This window comes from Colias croceus, chromosome 15 (assembly GCF_905220415.1).
Source record: "Colias croceus chromosome 15, ilColCroc2.1".
Taxonomy (NCBI): Eukaryota; Metazoa; Arthropoda; class Insecta; order Lepidoptera; family Pieridae; genus Colias; species Colias croceus.
The window spans coordinates 7,873,025-7,889,518 of record NC_059551.1 but is presented as its reverse complement, the minus strand read 5'-3'; the positions used below and the strand labels follow the sequence as shown (position 1 = coordinate 7,889,518).

General features: G+C 33.7%; 1 protein-coding gene across 1 annotated transcript; it reads left to right on the top strand.

Annotated features, from left to right (window-relative positions):
* The first annotated feature begins 2,069 nt into the window (after positions 1-2,069).
* LOC123697999 lies at positions 2,070-16,379 on the top strand. The gene is made up of 12 exons (XM_045644594.1): positions 2,070-2,229; positions 9,031-9,098; positions 11,704-11,923; positions 12,047-12,289; positions 12,506-12,710; positions 13,765-13,932; positions 14,173-14,324; positions 14,710-14,870; positions 15,049-15,205; positions 15,544-15,603; positions 15,671-15,836; positions 16,228-16,379. Exons 1-12 carry the CDS (start codon positions 2,212-2,214, stop codon positions 16,260-16,262), a joined length of 1,653 nt encoding a protein of 550 aa, XP_045500550.1. The 5' UTR covers positions 2,070-2,211; the 3' UTR covers positions 16,263-16,379.
* Positions 16,380-16,494: the final 115 nt, after the last annotated feature.

Genomic DNA, 16,494 nt, shown 5'->3' with positions numbered 1-16,494 from the left:
CGGTCACACTACCAAGGACGACGACGACCACGACCAAAATTCCCATCCAGCCGAAATTTGGTGAAATTATTAAAAACACAATCTATACTTAATATAATAAAGCTGAAGAGTTTGTTTTTTTGTTTGAACGCGCTAATCTCGGGAACTACTGGTCCGATTTGAAAAATTATTTCGGTGCTAAATAGCCCACTTCTTTGGCAAGATTATAAGATACCAAAATCGTTGAATTACTCCATGACGTTACGGTATTGTTATGATGCAACCTTGAAATTTTACTCTCAACGCGCCTAAAGAAGTTTCACTTCAAAAATATATTAAAATTTCCCGACCTTCTGTTACTACGAAAAAATTTTTTCCTAAAAGTCAACAGATATAGGTTTTTCGTGATTTTTACCGAAACGGTAAGTTTTATCATATAACCACTTATACCCAAATTGTAGATCATAAAATTATCTATACAAAAGAATCAATACATTATTTTTCTAAGATGTAGCTTCCTACCATTTTCTAAGATATAACGATTTATAAACTCATTCCATCCTTATAATATGCACACGTTTCTTAAATCACTTCACACCTAAATGATTTTATGATAAAACTTATCGTTTCAGTATAAATCGCGAAATCACCTATTTTTTTATTTATTTATAACCTGGAATATGTTTTTTAATTCACGTACCGGAATGACAGTTAATTTTGAATTTTATTTTTAGTAATCCTTATTCCTTTGAACAATTTTACTAATTTTCTGCTGGATATGAAATTTTGTAGTTTTAAAGGTCCTAGAATTTAGTGAACTCTGTTCACACCGGACCATTTCTATACGAATAGATGACAAGCGTTTTGACTTTTGCCATTTGCCTAGGCTTTGAAAAAATTATGTTAATAACGCACGCAATAATTTTGATCAATATGAAACGGCTACGAAAGAAAAAATCCAGATGCAAATTAAAAAGATAAATTTGAAAAAGAGAAAGGTATAAATTTATAAAGAACCGAACCGACTCGAACCCGCATCCTTCGCGCCATTCCGGGGCGGATGCTTGACCAACTCAGCCACTCGTGACCCGCCGGAGCAATCGAATTTATTCTATTCCTTCAGTTTTATGTGTCTTAAGGGACACACCGCACGCCATCTATTGAGATGATTTAACAACCATCTCAACCAATATGAAGCACTTTTCAGTGAATACAATATTGTAACGATGGAACACGACCTTTTTTGTTGAATTTATATTTTATTTATAAAGCATTTGAGTGCCATAAAACCTAAAATATAAATTCAAAGAGAAAGGTAATTTGAAAAAGTAATTCTTAAAATATTTCTTAATTAAATTTAATTAAAGTCAACTTTGGAGCGCCATTACAGCAGCAGCGTTTCAAATGAATTATATAAAAAAAAATAAGGAAAAAAGTTTCCTCAAAAGACCATATTATAATACAAGATTGGTCAGAAGTAACTTTTTTGTAAAATGTATAAAAAAATGGAGCAAAAATTTTACATAGAAATTTTCTTTAAGTTTTCTTATTACTTCTTTAAGTTTCAATTTAGGGCAAAAACATATATAATTGTGGGAAAAAATTTGCGTACCTAGTTTGATTTCTTTATATTTCAAAGGGCCCCCAATTCTTGTGTGCCCAAGGGCCCCGGCATAGTCTAAGACGGCCCTGGTCGTGATGCTACAACCTACAGAATCTCTTAAGAGCTTTTCGGGGAAGTTTATTGAATGTATTTACTAAAACACAAATACTGACTTCACAGCATAACCCCTCTATTAGATGTAGAGCATAGATCCGCATCTATTAAAAAGTTACCGAACGGACATAAAACCAATAAAAATACATTACTCCTATCAACTAAAGTGCATCTATATCAATGAGTTTAATAAACCTCAACCATCGCGGTAGCTCCACTTAACGGTCTATTTATTAATCTCCAAAATAAGATCCCATTTAACCCTTTGGAATGTCGATGGATCACGTCAGTGGGGCGTAATAATGCACGCATTCGTTCACCCTGCTCGCAGCGGCGCCGGCGCACCTCCTGCGCCTGCCCAGTCCACAACCACAAAGTTCATCGATCACCTCAGTCCTCAGTTCGCGATCGACTGCGCGTGAGCGCAGTACTACGAGCTTTATTTAGATCAAACGCCGCGATCTCAAACAAAGTAAAAAGTGTTCGTTAGTCGAGATTAGAATAAAACAGGCGACATGGCTGCGTTTGGCATGGTGAGAGCTCATCAATTATAATGAACGCTTTGGGATAGGGATGAGATTATTTTTCCGGGCTTAAATAAATTTAAGCAGTTTGTTATGGATCCCTCAAAATTTACGCAACTGCATCTAAGTTCCATTTTTGCATGACTGTATTTCAAAAGTCTGATATTTCTGTATCGACTATCAAATGGGTTGACTTTTATTATTTATTTTGAATGACCTAAGAAAATGCGATATTTAGACGGGAAAAAATCGGTCAGTAAAAAAGATATTAAAATAAGATCCATACATACATTTTTAGTGGATCTAAATTAAGCTTATTTAAGTGTTATTTTTTATAATAAAATTAAACCTACCTAACTAACTACTTTCTGATCAAGCGAAAATTATTTTCCAGTCATGAAAAGTTTCGCTAAGTAGACCGTATACAATATAATATCTATTGTAATGCTACAAGGAAACAAAATGGATGTAATTATTATTTTAATATAATTAAGTAATATTTTACCATATAAAACACAACACATAAATACCTATGTCACTTAAATCAAGGAAATATACCTACAACTATAAACTATAAACACAACTTGTCCCGCTAAAGTTATTTGTAATTAATTAAAATAATCACGTGAATTAATTAAAGTAAAATGTGTTAATAAGCTTCATAATTTGCAATTTGCATTCAAAAGCTCTGGAAAAACAAAATTTTACCATCATATTTTTAGATCAACGGCATTTTTAAATTCAATACTCAGTAGTATAACATCTATCGTCTATAATTTAGATTATGTATAAATAAAAAAATTATCTTGAAGGTGATAGATAAATAAACTAAATTTTATTTAGAGAAAGCGATTAAAAATACGCTAAGGTTATCAGATGCAGAGGTAGCTATTGTTTATAGGTACCTATTATCTACAAAATTTCAAAATAGAATATGTATTCTGATACTTAGTTACTTAATTCGTCAAGGAAGAAGTTTTTTCAGTTAAAGTTAATATAGAGCTTAAAGCTCTACTTTCAATCAAATTTTGATTTTCACAGTCATGTAGGTGTTAAAATCCTGATCAAAAGTTTTAATTAAAGTAAGTAAACACTACATTTTATAAGTACCTACTTACTTACTTAGTTAAGAATATTGTAATTAACCTCCATGCGCAAATCGCAATATAAATAGATATGTAAATGACCACTTCTCGCTTCTTAATGCTCATTAAATATACAATTATTATGAACGTTCCTCATAATCCCCTTAAAGCAACTATAAGAAGTGTACGGGCAATTGGTGTCCTTTAATGTGGTTATATTGTAAATATCCTGCGGTGTTCCAATAAAGTTTATTGCCCCAGCTCCTGTGCACTTGATGTATTTCTCGCCTGCCGCGGCCGGGGCAAGGTACTGACATATTGCTAACTCGTCTCGCATACATGATTACATCGTGTTCGACAAATTGACGATAAATAATGCACTTACAATGTGCTTGTTTGTAGCTTTTTGTCAAGATTTTGTTGGTAAGAAGTTTGAAAGCGATTGAGAAACAGTACCTACCTACACAAGTTTAGGTTTGACTTTTGTACATTTATATTTCCGAAGGAAGTAAACATTTAAATGAACAGAAAGTGATTTTAAAATATAATATTTCAGATATTTATGTTATCGTATTTAGCATACTTACCTAAAGATAAAAGACAAGCTGTGCCCGCGGCTTGGCTCGCGCGTGGAGAAGTTCAATTTCAAATTAAACTGATTGAAATAAAATTATAGACTATAGTAATGTTTCTAACATAATATTATATGTACTAGATTTTATCAAAATCAGCTCAGTTGTTTTTGTGTGAAAGGTCCAACATCTCGGTCACAAAATGCGTCGCTCGCCGTCGCGTCGCTCCTATATTGAGGGTAGAGCTGAAATTTCTAACGGCGGCCACTGAGGCATCAGGTATTCATATTATATTTCTGAAGTATACGAGCACGAGCATAATTATTATAATATTCTTAACCTACGATTACCATATTCATTAAAATAAATATAAAATGACCATTTATTTTCTTTTTTCTTCGTCCAAATGGAAAAAATCGAAATAGTTGCCGAAACCTCTACCACAGATTACTAAATAGTCGCTACGTAACTCTATGATCACACATTTAATTCCTATCCTGAAAGAAGACAACTCTATATTGTACATCTAATTGTAACTTCTGAATTTAATCTAAATCGGTTGAAACATTAAAACAAACAAGCTTTGATACATGAGTCAGGAAGCGATTATTGTTTAACCGCCGCTCTACCATGCTCACGCTAATTAACATCATAATAATTAAAGTATTGTGGGTTAATATACATAGTTATTTTTGTTGATATAATGCTACATAACAAAACACTTGATATTTTCCTGATCTTGTATCTTACGGTACTGCATTCTTATTGTGGCTTTAGTTCCAGGAACGTTCAACCTTAGATTCTTTTGTACATTTAAGGAGCGTGTGTATTTACATAGTAGTTTTTTAGCTTTTTAAAAGCTGTTTCATCACAAATCACAATCGCTGCATAGTGGCGCCTTAACATATAAGAACTAAGATAAGAACCGATACTTACTGATAAAATGAATTTCCAAAAGTGGGTGCACAAATGAATAGATCTATAATGCAGAATAAATTTATTCAGCATCTGCAATTTATTGTGCTGTTATATATTACTGCTTGCAATATTTAGTATTTACCCTGTTGCTTCATCATAGATTCATGTTACATTTATTATCGAAATACATAAGCCCAGGATAACTGTGCCAGTAAAACTAAATATATGAATACTTAACGCATTCAACTAATACCGGGAAGCAAAACATAATGTTATCGTCGTGTGCTTACAGCATTAAAAGCTTTGTCCGCGCGTTTGACCTAAATCCCGGCCAAGGTCTATATTCAGCGTGTAAGATAAGTTCCTTTCCCTTTGTCATGATGCTACGTCATCTATAAGGATCTAATTATAAACTAATCGTGTAACGTGTTGCTAGTTATAGATGCTTTAGGTACGCTAAGCCCTTACAAACTTATTACATAATATTTTTAATCTGCCGATAAATTACGATAAAGGTTTACCAATGTGAAGATAAAACTATAGTACCTACAATTAAGCTGCCTTTGTTACTATACAGATTTTGCTACATTGTTTTTGTTTTAATGCCTTTGATATAAAACTTTTACATTTAGATGTCTGTATGTAAACACCTGTCACCTACCTAGGTACTTAATGACAAAATCATCATCATCATCATCATCAGCCCATATACGTTCCCACTGCTGGGACACGGGCCTCCTATGAGGGTACAGGCCATAATCCACCACGCTGGCCAAGTGCGGGTTGGCGGATGACACAATATGTCGTCGAACTTTTTTTTTTAATTCTTCGACATGTCGGTTTCCTCACGATGTTTTCCTTCACCGTTCGAGCAGTGGTGATGTAATAACATGCGCAGATAAATTGAAAAATCAATTTATTTCCTGTACGCTCGCCTGGTCTCGAACCCCGGACTTATCGATTCGAAGTCCGAGGTCTCACCACTGAGCCACCACTGCTTACAATGACAAAATAACGGATTAATAAGAGTGCATGTAACCAATTTCCTTATAATAATTTTTGTTGGCAATTTTGACGATAATTAAGCTGACGTTATTCATAAGAATAATGGAGGCTATAATCTGCTTTTGCAAATATTCTGAGGGCAAAAAACGTGTCTGCAAAATTATTGCAGGCGCCAGCTATTAAAAAACTAACAGGATTATTGTAATTCCAGAACAATGGAATCATAAGTTTACATTTAGTAAGCGAGGAATCGTTTGAACTAAGACTCCCAGATATAAATTTAGTATATATAACAAGCAAGTGTTTAGCACAAGTCACGTTTTGGTGTGGCTACAATGGTTTACCTAGAATCCGACTGAGTCGTTACTTTGAAGAGGTTAATAGGAGTAGGTAATGTGCCTTCGTCGTGCCGGCTAAAGGTGTATAAAATAAAACAACTTTTGTTGATAATAATTTTCGTATATTTCAACTTTACCAGTTAAGTTATTGTAAGTACCTAGTAGTAATAATATGTAAATAGTTTAAAATTATCGTATATTTTCTACTAAGTACATCCTCATTTTTTTGTTGTGTGCTGATTAATTTGGATAAAGGATATCCATATCCTTAACGGCTATCATTTTATAGTCTATAGTAGGAATTGGTATTACAATGTCGGCTATCGCGCTATAAACATGGGGTCCTATCCTATACTCGTACATACCTAGTATTATATATATTATCTGTGCTATAAATAAGCTATCCTACTTCCTATCCTATTCCTATTAATTTTATAAATGCGATATATATATTATATATATATCGCGGGCGAAGCCGCGGGAGGAAAGCTAGTAGCTTATATACTTATCTTAGGTACCAGAGTTATCCAACGGGAGGGAAGAGCAGGCAAACCACCTTTCCTGTTCTTGGATTGCGCCTGGCCTGGAGATGGGCTGCCGCCGAGGGGGTCGCGGAAGAATTCTAACCAATACCCGCGGCCCCATCATTAAAGCGGCTCGACGGAACACAGTGGGGTTTTAGTCGGTAAGAATCCGACATAACCCACGGCTCCTTCCCCGGGAGCCGTGGGTATCTTTAGAAGATTTCCCCACTATAAAAAAAAGGTACCAGAGCCGCGGGTGAAACCGCATCACAGCAAGTAGATATAAAATAAGCCATTGATAAATTGATAAATTGTCTTTTTGCTATTCCTTGCAGAAACGGTGATGAGAATGAGGGGCGTAATTTAATTTAAAGCTCATTTCCTGATCATGAAAGTACAATTTTTCTGAGAAGCAAGTAGCAGTAAATTTAATTACCATAACATATCGTCGTACGACTGTACTCAACATCAAAGTGCATTAAAGTCTCGACGACCGCGACGCGACGCGGACGTCCTGATAATTTTACAGGATGAAGAAGCATGAATTTACATTTTACGTATAATATATGAGAAACTTTTACTATTAAGATACTTCAAAGATATTATTTTCACTATCAATTACCTACAAACCTAAGTTATACTTAACTAGCTACTTACTATACCTACATATTTTGAAGTAAATATTTTATATTCTAAACTCTATCTACTCGCTCTCATCTTTTGCCAGAGGCACATTACAAATGCTTTTCTTCTTTTTCGCTATCACTCTATTCAATTCAAATCTGTATTAAAACTCGCAGAATATTGTAATATCCGTACATCTCAAATAATTCGCTCCAAGCAGTTTGGTGTAATTTCTCATAGTAGACCGAACTGGGTCGTCTATTCGCGCTAAACGGTTCTACTATTTTTAAAATCGTTGTAAAAATATGAAATACGTATTAATTATAGAGCCAATCCACTTTTAGCACAATATAATCATCGCTATTGTTCGTTCTTTCCATATTAAGTACGAATAAGTATCTAGTTTATAGATTACTTATTTTCAAAAACAGTAAAGTGTCCGAAAATGTACCTAGGCGTAGGGAAAATAATATATTAAAAGTTCTGAAAACACTTCGAATTTGAAATAGAATTAAACAATTTTATGCTTAAGTAACAATAAAATAAAAAGCAATATTTATAATCATCGAACCATTAACTAGATATTGATGTGGAATAGCGGTTTGATCTTTATGAACTTGTTCGATTCCTTTGTCTTTATTGCACACATCTATTGGTTATTTATTATCTGTCTAAGCCGTTGGTATTATCTATTTATACAAGAAAATTATTATGTTAACCTAGAATCTGGTTGAAGGGAGATAAATGTTTTGAACGTCTGGGTAGACTTAAAGTAGGTACTCTAGACGGCACAATAGGCAATTATTTTACCACTATTCTGACTTTACCTGATCAATATTATCTAATTATTCAATATTTAAATGCAGAAAATTTGGCCATTTAAGCATTTGGCCATTTCTTGAAAAGATAAAATAAAGTAATCGGATATTGCTACTTTAAGAAGTAGACCATACAGCATGAAAAAAGTTCAATCATCGACAGTTTATAGCACTTTTTTAAATACAAAGCTGAAGGAAAAAAAAGGAATTTACCTAATTGTATTTTAAATTCCAACACTTACCTTTACTACCCCTACTGATTTAACTATAGAGAGCATCTTATACATTTCTACATTTTTTATACAGAATTCTTCCTAAATCCTAAGTAGAATATAGTAGAATATAGATAGGTACTTAGTTTTCTGATCGATATATTTTATTTTACAAATATAATTATACTTCCTCTTATAAACCATGTGTACCTACTTACTAAGCTTCAAGCAATTAAAGCTAAAGGTTATCTATCCCATCTGTAGTGCTACAAGTGTGTAATGTTGACCACGCCTGATAAGACGACCTCCTTTATCACAGTTAGAAATCATTCTCGTATTTATTTAGTACATATTGACATAAAAACTCATTTAATATAACTCTATCACAATATTTGCTTGAATGATAACAATGTAGATAAAAAAATGCTTTCCCCATCGGTTATCCCCGAGGTTAATGTTTTGTTTGATATTCCGTATTCTTTTAACCTGTTGCAGATTTGGCATGGTTGAATATAGGTACCTATGTAATGTTTGTGGTAGTGAGCAAATATGTATATTATTTTGTCATATTCCAAACCAATATATCTACCTATTACGTGTTAAAAATAAGTTCTTACAAATGTATGTACCAAATTTTTCATGTGTTCTCTAGCTCTTGTTCTATTCCACACTTTTGTGCTAAAAGAAAATTAAGTTGAATGTATTTGTTCCCAGAGGCCGTGGTGTTTGGTCGCACTCCTTCTCATCGTATCCTGTACACACACAGAGGCCAAAAATGTCACGTGAGTACCATATAGTGATATTCTGCTGTTCTTCTGTCGTAAATAATAGTGATGCTCCTGGTTTTGTCCCAAAATAAAATACTTAGGTATTCGTTCATCTTAAATATTATGTATAAGTTATAATAGTTTATCATAAGCTCATAAATATATCCTACCATTTGATGGCATCGCATCGGAAGCTCGTAGGTTAGCAGTAAATGTCGCCATCTCCTAATTTACAACACAATCAAGAACACAATAGTAACCATAAACAACTGAGGTGTAGTTATTTTGACAGTCACCAAAGACGTGGTGTAAGAGTTCGTCAAAGGATTAATGTTTGAATAAAGGTTTGAATTCTCTCCAATGGTTTATTTTCGTTTCCTTTCGTTGAATAGCGTAAGCTTTCAAAATAATACGTTGACTGCAGGGTAGAACTTTGAATTAAATACAAACTCTTCCTATATCATTAGTTGTATTATCGCCAGAATGTATCAAGAGCAGTACATATAAAAAAATATCCCACCAAAAACATTTTCATGTAAAATGTTGCCAAGACGAGCCCATTTGACTCGCACTGTGAAAAAGTTATCAGATCTCATGTAGAGCCAAGCTTCTAACACTACACGCCCTAACTCTACAAGGCCTAACTTCACAAACTCTACACCTTAGTCAAAATATGTGGCTTGGCCATTTCGCTACATTCACATCGGCGTAAGGTGAAAAATTAATTAATTCACTGTTCATTACTTTTGTGTTATACAATAGTTCTTGTAGTAACGAACGGCCAAGCCACATATTTTGACTAAGGTGTAGAGTTTGTGAAGTTAGGCCTTGTAGAGTTAGGGCGTGTAGTGTTAGAAGCTTGGCAACATTTTACATGAAAATGTTTTTGGTGGGATTTCATTTCTTTTTGTAAGTTGTTTGTAGTTAACAAAATTTTATATGTCGATTAAATTAATTTTTTTTTTAACAAGGAGTACATATATATATCTAGGGGAACCAAGTTTTAGATTATTAGATAAGACCTCTAGCGTCATCAAAATTTAATTTAAAATTACAGGTCTCATACAAACTCCCATTCCCTAGTTTAAGGGGTTGGGGGATGAAAGTTACAAGTTTTATAATTTTTTTGTTGTTTGTGTGCTAATACTAGCTTACATACAAAATTTCAGCTTTCTAGGACATTAGGAAATACCTTAAGAATTTTGATGATCATCAGTGAGTCAGTGACGAAATTAGCGTTTTTTAGATATAAATAAAATCTGAAGTATAAAAGCTAATGTAATTAAAACTTAATATTTTCAATAAGTCCGCTATTGGCAATATATCCCGAAAATTTTGTTGATCTAGCATAATCCAAACCCAAGTTATGAGGGTTCAAAAAAACGTCGAAGCGCTTCGAGAAAAGGTAGGTAGTGCCCGTGCGCTTCGCTTGTTCGCTTTGCTCGTCTTGGCGGGGGCACTACCGTGCCCCCAGATAACGCATTCAGTTAAATTTAAGTTGATCTATTTGTATTGTATCTTGATGAAAAATACTACACTCAAAAATAGGCTTGAGTGTTAAATAAATAACATCGTTTATTATTTATATGAGGATTAAATATGTATAGAAATAAGAAACCCCATAATGTTTTATCTAAGACTATTTTAAACTTCAATTCGTTGTGGCGATCGCGGGTCATTTTTATCGTAGGCGTACTACGATGTCATTAAATTTTTATTGTTCCATTAGCATATTCATATTTTTATCACTTCGGTCAAAGGCACTTTCATTTTGTATGAGAATATGTACCTTCATTATAGGTTACTAGCAGTGCCGTGGTTTTAAATATGTATAAAAAGCACGGGAAAACCTCATCCGCATTTTTAACAGGCGTCTATCCAATTAAATAGAAAAGGGGTTGATTTATAAATAAAGCTCATGTCATTTTTTAGAGCTTACAGCTACAAATCTGTATTGAACTTTTGCCCTGAAAGCATACCAGACAGAATTTCGCATTTAAAATAATATAGAAAATATTAGAAACCATCAATGTACTTTGCAGACGTGAGACGATTATGGAATGTCTTGAGTATGAAATTTGTCGAGTTGCTCACATCATTTTATATATCAGACGCTAATTACATAGGTACCAGCAATTATAACATTCCCACTGTCTCCTTTCATTAGTTATCTAATAAAACAAAGACCTCATTCAATTCAAGCGTTGGGCATTTCCTACCTTACATAAACTGGCGACTCCCTTTACACATAGCAATGAAGATTCTTCACAACCTACATGTAGGTACATTACGTAACCGTCACTTGTTTAGCGATTACATCAAGTGTTTTGAAAGTCAATGAACATCAACATGTTCAATCAATTTGTATTGATTGATTGATAAACTCATGTACGATACGATTAATGGTAAATGGATTTATGATGCTAATTAGTATTTTCTATTTTTTTATTGCATCAATCGAATTATTAAGTTTAAAAGCTCTCATTAGCTGAGATCCTGGCTCGAGACACGAAAAATTTTATAATTATAATTATAAAATAATTATTTTACAGCATTAAGGTTGTTATACTGAATTGAAATTTTCAAAAATACATTTTCAATTTGAAAATGTATTTTTCAGACACGAAGATATCCGAGACGCTATGCTATCACTCGTCCACCTCTTCCGTGTATCAGAAAGCAAACTGGATCGCCACGAATTCCGAGAAAAGGCTCTTGGAGACCAGCTGAAGAAAATGCTTATTTCTTTAGAAAAGAAGCACAAAGCACTCGAGCCCTTAAAGGGGCTAATTTCGCGTCTGGATGAACGAGTCTACAACGTGGAAAGTCTATTTATACAGGTAAGTAGATCAGTAGGCATATAATGATATGCCTACTTGAAATGCCATGTACCCTAAACGCCATTTAATAGAAAAATAAAGTTATCTTCTGATATAACAAACCTTACATTTGTCCTGTTTTAGAAAGAGGAAAAAGAAAAGGCAAAGCAAGAAAAAACTCACGAAATGTTGGAAGACATACAGAAGTCATTGCAAGCACTCACGGCTACAGTGAATAAGAACTTGAAGGCAAACACAGCACCAGTAGACGTAGAAACGAATCTAACCACCGAAGATGACTCTATAAGCAGGCGACTTGATGCTACCGACGCTAAGTTGGATGCTGTTAAACAAGAAATTCAGGATTTGAAGAACAGTTTGAATAAGGTAATTTAAAATGTCAGAAAAATAAGTTTAATTGGATGATGTGTTAATGAATAAGGCAAAAAAATTCAGTACCAATTTTTTACGTAGTTTATACTTTATAGCCTCTTATCAATAGACAGTAACGCGCTACGATTTAAGGCTAAGTGCAACACAAAAATTTCAGAGCGAGAGCCTAGTTAAGTGTATTATTATAACTAACAGAAGGTAAAATTTCAGGACGCTCTTCGGGCTTTCTGCGTAGAAATGGCAACTGACGTGAACCCCTTCGAGCGACACATAACAGAGGCTGAGAAATTACTGAACAAGTATGAATTGAAGCTGAACAAATACAACGAAACGTCTTCCAAGATACCAACAGACTTTGTGCCTTTGAGCGAGGTTACGCTTGCAGACGAGGCTTGGCACAACAAAATGAGTGAAGGTAAATTACCTTACATAAATTATATGCATAAAATGTTCAAGGACAAAGTACTATAAAAATGGGTAGAAATTTCGAGAATTTTCATCTATCCGCTCAAACTAATTATTAGATAGCTGTGATTATTTTATACATAATATTATAATAACAAAATAATAATTAAGGTTAACCACGAGGCAAGGGTATGAGTGCATTGTTAATACATATTATGCAGTAGGTAGTTGATAGTTCATGTTAACTATTAGATTGACGACTACGATTGGAACTGGAAAGGTTTTACTGGAATTCTATCATTTTTGTACGATATTTGTTACACTGTAACGATACCCATGTGGCCTCGTAATACTAAAATTATTGTCCGAACGCGTCTCATTTGTCTGCAATTCATATCATTGTGCCTACGTACAATGTAAATGAATTCCCGGCTGTTATCTAAACTGCTTAATGCAGTACAAAACGATATTCATTCATCAAGCCACTGGGACATATTAATATTTTCTATCAGCAACGTGCATTTCATTTCGTTGACAATGCCGACAAGAAGACAGGCGCTCGTTAACACGGCCTGATCGACCTACATACTGGCGTTTCAGAATGTTTAGGCTTTTTATTCAAGTTTATTTTGCAGTAATAATACAAAAGCAAAAGCGAAACTATTCTAGTCAGTAGAAACGGCTAAAACGAGGCATTAGAATTTTTTGTTTTTAGTTAGTGCTTTGTTATTGATCGCATCTAATAATAGAAAATATTTCGTCATATTATATTTTAATGTTTTCCTAAGTGCAATACAAATAATGGCATGATAAACATTTTGAACGTTTTACTTATTATTTTAACACATATATTGACCTCTTATCTTTAACTTTTCTTTCCTCAATTCATATTTTGTAACATTTATTATTCATTGTATAAAAATACACATTAGGTTCTCACCCAAAAATGACCAAAATACATAATAATTAATCAATCCATATGACGTTATAAAATGAAATGAAATTAGGTACTTACCAGACCAATTTGTTTACTTTTTCTTCATAGTTTCTGTAATTTTTTATAGTACTGGAGCGGCAAGAAGGTGAAATAAAGAAGATTCAACTGTTGCTGTCAAATGCGGAGAGCATGTGGAAGGATCTGCCGCGACTTGCGGACATCAAACGTGCGACCAATGATACTTTGGAAGCACTGGTCGCTGCACAGTCCAATATTACCGGCAATGAAGATAATAGTGAGTATAAATTAATGAACTAATCTATCGATCTCTGATGAAAGATGAATGGATATTTTATTTTCTGACGAATGAGTGTTTTTGGGAACAAGATCCTTTATTACGAACCATACCATTTTGTGCAGTCGATCGAGAGAGAGACGTAAGTTGATCCGAAAAGCTCTAGAAAATTATTGTCATTATTTAATCTTATGAAAGCTAATAAAAATAAAATACCTTTACTCATGCTTCTTCTTTCAGCTGTTAACAAAATAACAACAAAATTGCGTGAAATGAGTGACCGCCTAGTGGCGACCAATAAAGATATTCAACAAAGTCTAACTGAGAGTAACACAATGAGCGAACGAGCCTACGATGATATACAAAAGAGCTATGACACTTTAAGAAACGAGGTTGGTATTTTTATCACGTTTGGAGAAAATCACTTTATAATATATGGGTTTAGTTGCACTGGCTGGTCAGAAAATGATAAATGGGCTGACCAACCCAAGGCAAAATCGTATTGTAGTTATATGCAAAGCTATCGAAACACTTTCCCATTTCAGAAGTTACTTTTGATCCTGTAGCAGGAACTCTGTGGAAATAAAAAACATAATTAGTTAATAACACATCATCACTTTCCACTTTTGAGCATATTTGTTGAAAATAAAAAAACTTAAAGTATGTATGCAAGAAGGATTTCTTCACTTACACCCTAAACTCCTTTTTCACACCGGTCCAGGAACCGTCTTCTTAGTGAAGAATATCTGTAAAACTTAATACACGTATTATTTTCAGGTACAAGCATTCTCAAGGAACGAAAACGTAATGCTACAAACCGCTGATGATGTGATTGCCACTAAGAAACGTATAGAATACGGAGTAAATAGAATTTTGCTTGAAGTTGGAGAGAATATCAGATTACAGGGCAGACTTCTAAATAGCACGTTACTGAGCAGGTATTAACTTATATTTTAAAAAAAAAAGATGAAGTAAAATAACAGACACCAAAATGTAAATAAGTAAAGATTTAAATTTTATCTACAGTAGCCTACAGCTATTATAATTATATTGACCTAATTTTTTAATTTTGTTGGCAATTCTAATTAATAATAATAAACACTTAACAATTTTCAGGGTCGATGAAATAGAGAAGCATATAATGAACAACCAAACTATGACTCTGGGCAATATCACATCAAAGATAGAGTCGGATATGTCGCAGGTTTGGCGCCAGATCGGCATCATGTACGAGCAACTGACCGCCAGCAAGAAATCTATTGACAGATTATCTGTGAGTTGGAGAATTTAACAATAATTGTATATTTCCGAGTATATTTTTTCGAGAAATTCATCCTATAAGTTGACGGTTGCTTTTTCGTTTAGGTGACCAAAATATCTAAAATTATCAGAAAATATGTTTGAAAAGGTATTTTGTTCGGTGCACTTTTCTATTCTAGCAATGGAAAAATTGCCGTAGGTATAATTGTTACACCTACACCGTTAAAATAACAGCCTCGTTAATTAAAACAATCTACTATTATGATCCATAACTTGATGAACGCAAACAAAAATTCCATTCGCATACAACATTATGGCACTAATCAACTAATAGACAATTAAAACCGGCAGGAACAAACCGCGCAATATGTTAATGGCAGCACAACGACATTGGACGGAATGAAAGATAAGGTGAGTAATTATGGTCTTTACTGCTATGATTATAAGGCTCGGATTAATAATTCGTATCTATTCCCAGGTGGGCCTGATAACGTCACGCGTGTCCGCAGTGGACGATAACCTGAATTATTTGTTGGGACGCCTGTCCCTCGTGGTGCAGGAGTTTAGTCAGATCAAAGCGGGCTTGAGTGACGCGCTCGAGAAGTCGCACGGCGAATTGCAAAAGGTGCAATCGAAGATTGACGGTATGTTGCGAATTAAATACGTATAAATGTTATTTTTTATCTGTAAAAAATAAAACACTAGAAATATTTAATCAATTTCACTTACCAGATTATTTACATACTTACCAGTTTTTTGTGGTTAGGTACATCTTTGTCTGTCTTTGAATCTTCTGGTTAATGTCCAAAACATCTGAATCCATTCTGATATAATATTATGATTCTTGTAAGTCATGAACGTAACAGTGTGAAAGTATTTGTCACATTTTGATTACGCAAGTTAATTTTTAACAACAGTTTAATTTTTCATATTTTTATGTGGCTTCCCTGCTGTACCTTAATATTATTTTATCATTGAAAAATGTGAGTTCAAATATAACACTGGCTTAAGATTAATATTCTGTTTCAATTCCAGACAACGGCCCTGGTCCGCACGCTGCCGCCAAATAAAACCTAACTATAGTTAGCGATAATTAATCATAAACCAAATTAAGGAAGATCTAATAAAATTTAATAACATTATCTGTAAGTTGACTGAATTATCTGTAATAAATTTTGTATCTGTAATACTTCTTTCAATTGTGAAACTCACTTAGCTGTTCCCACATTGAATACTTATTTTTAAATGTTTCTATACATCCACATTGCTAAGCTATATCCATTTTTAACAAAATCAAAAATA

Excerpts from the sequence above, each read along its gene's own strand:
- LOC123697999 (XM_045644594.1), top strand. Across the intron at positions 9,099-11,703 it reads ACAGAGGCCAAAAATGTCAC|ACACGAAGATATCCGAGACG; the intron begins GTGAGTACCATA and ends TGTATTTTTCAG. Across the intron at positions 12,711-13,764 it reads GCACAACAAAATGAGTGAAG|TACTGGAGCGGCAAGAAGGT; the intron begins GTAAATTACCTT and ends AATTTTTTATAG.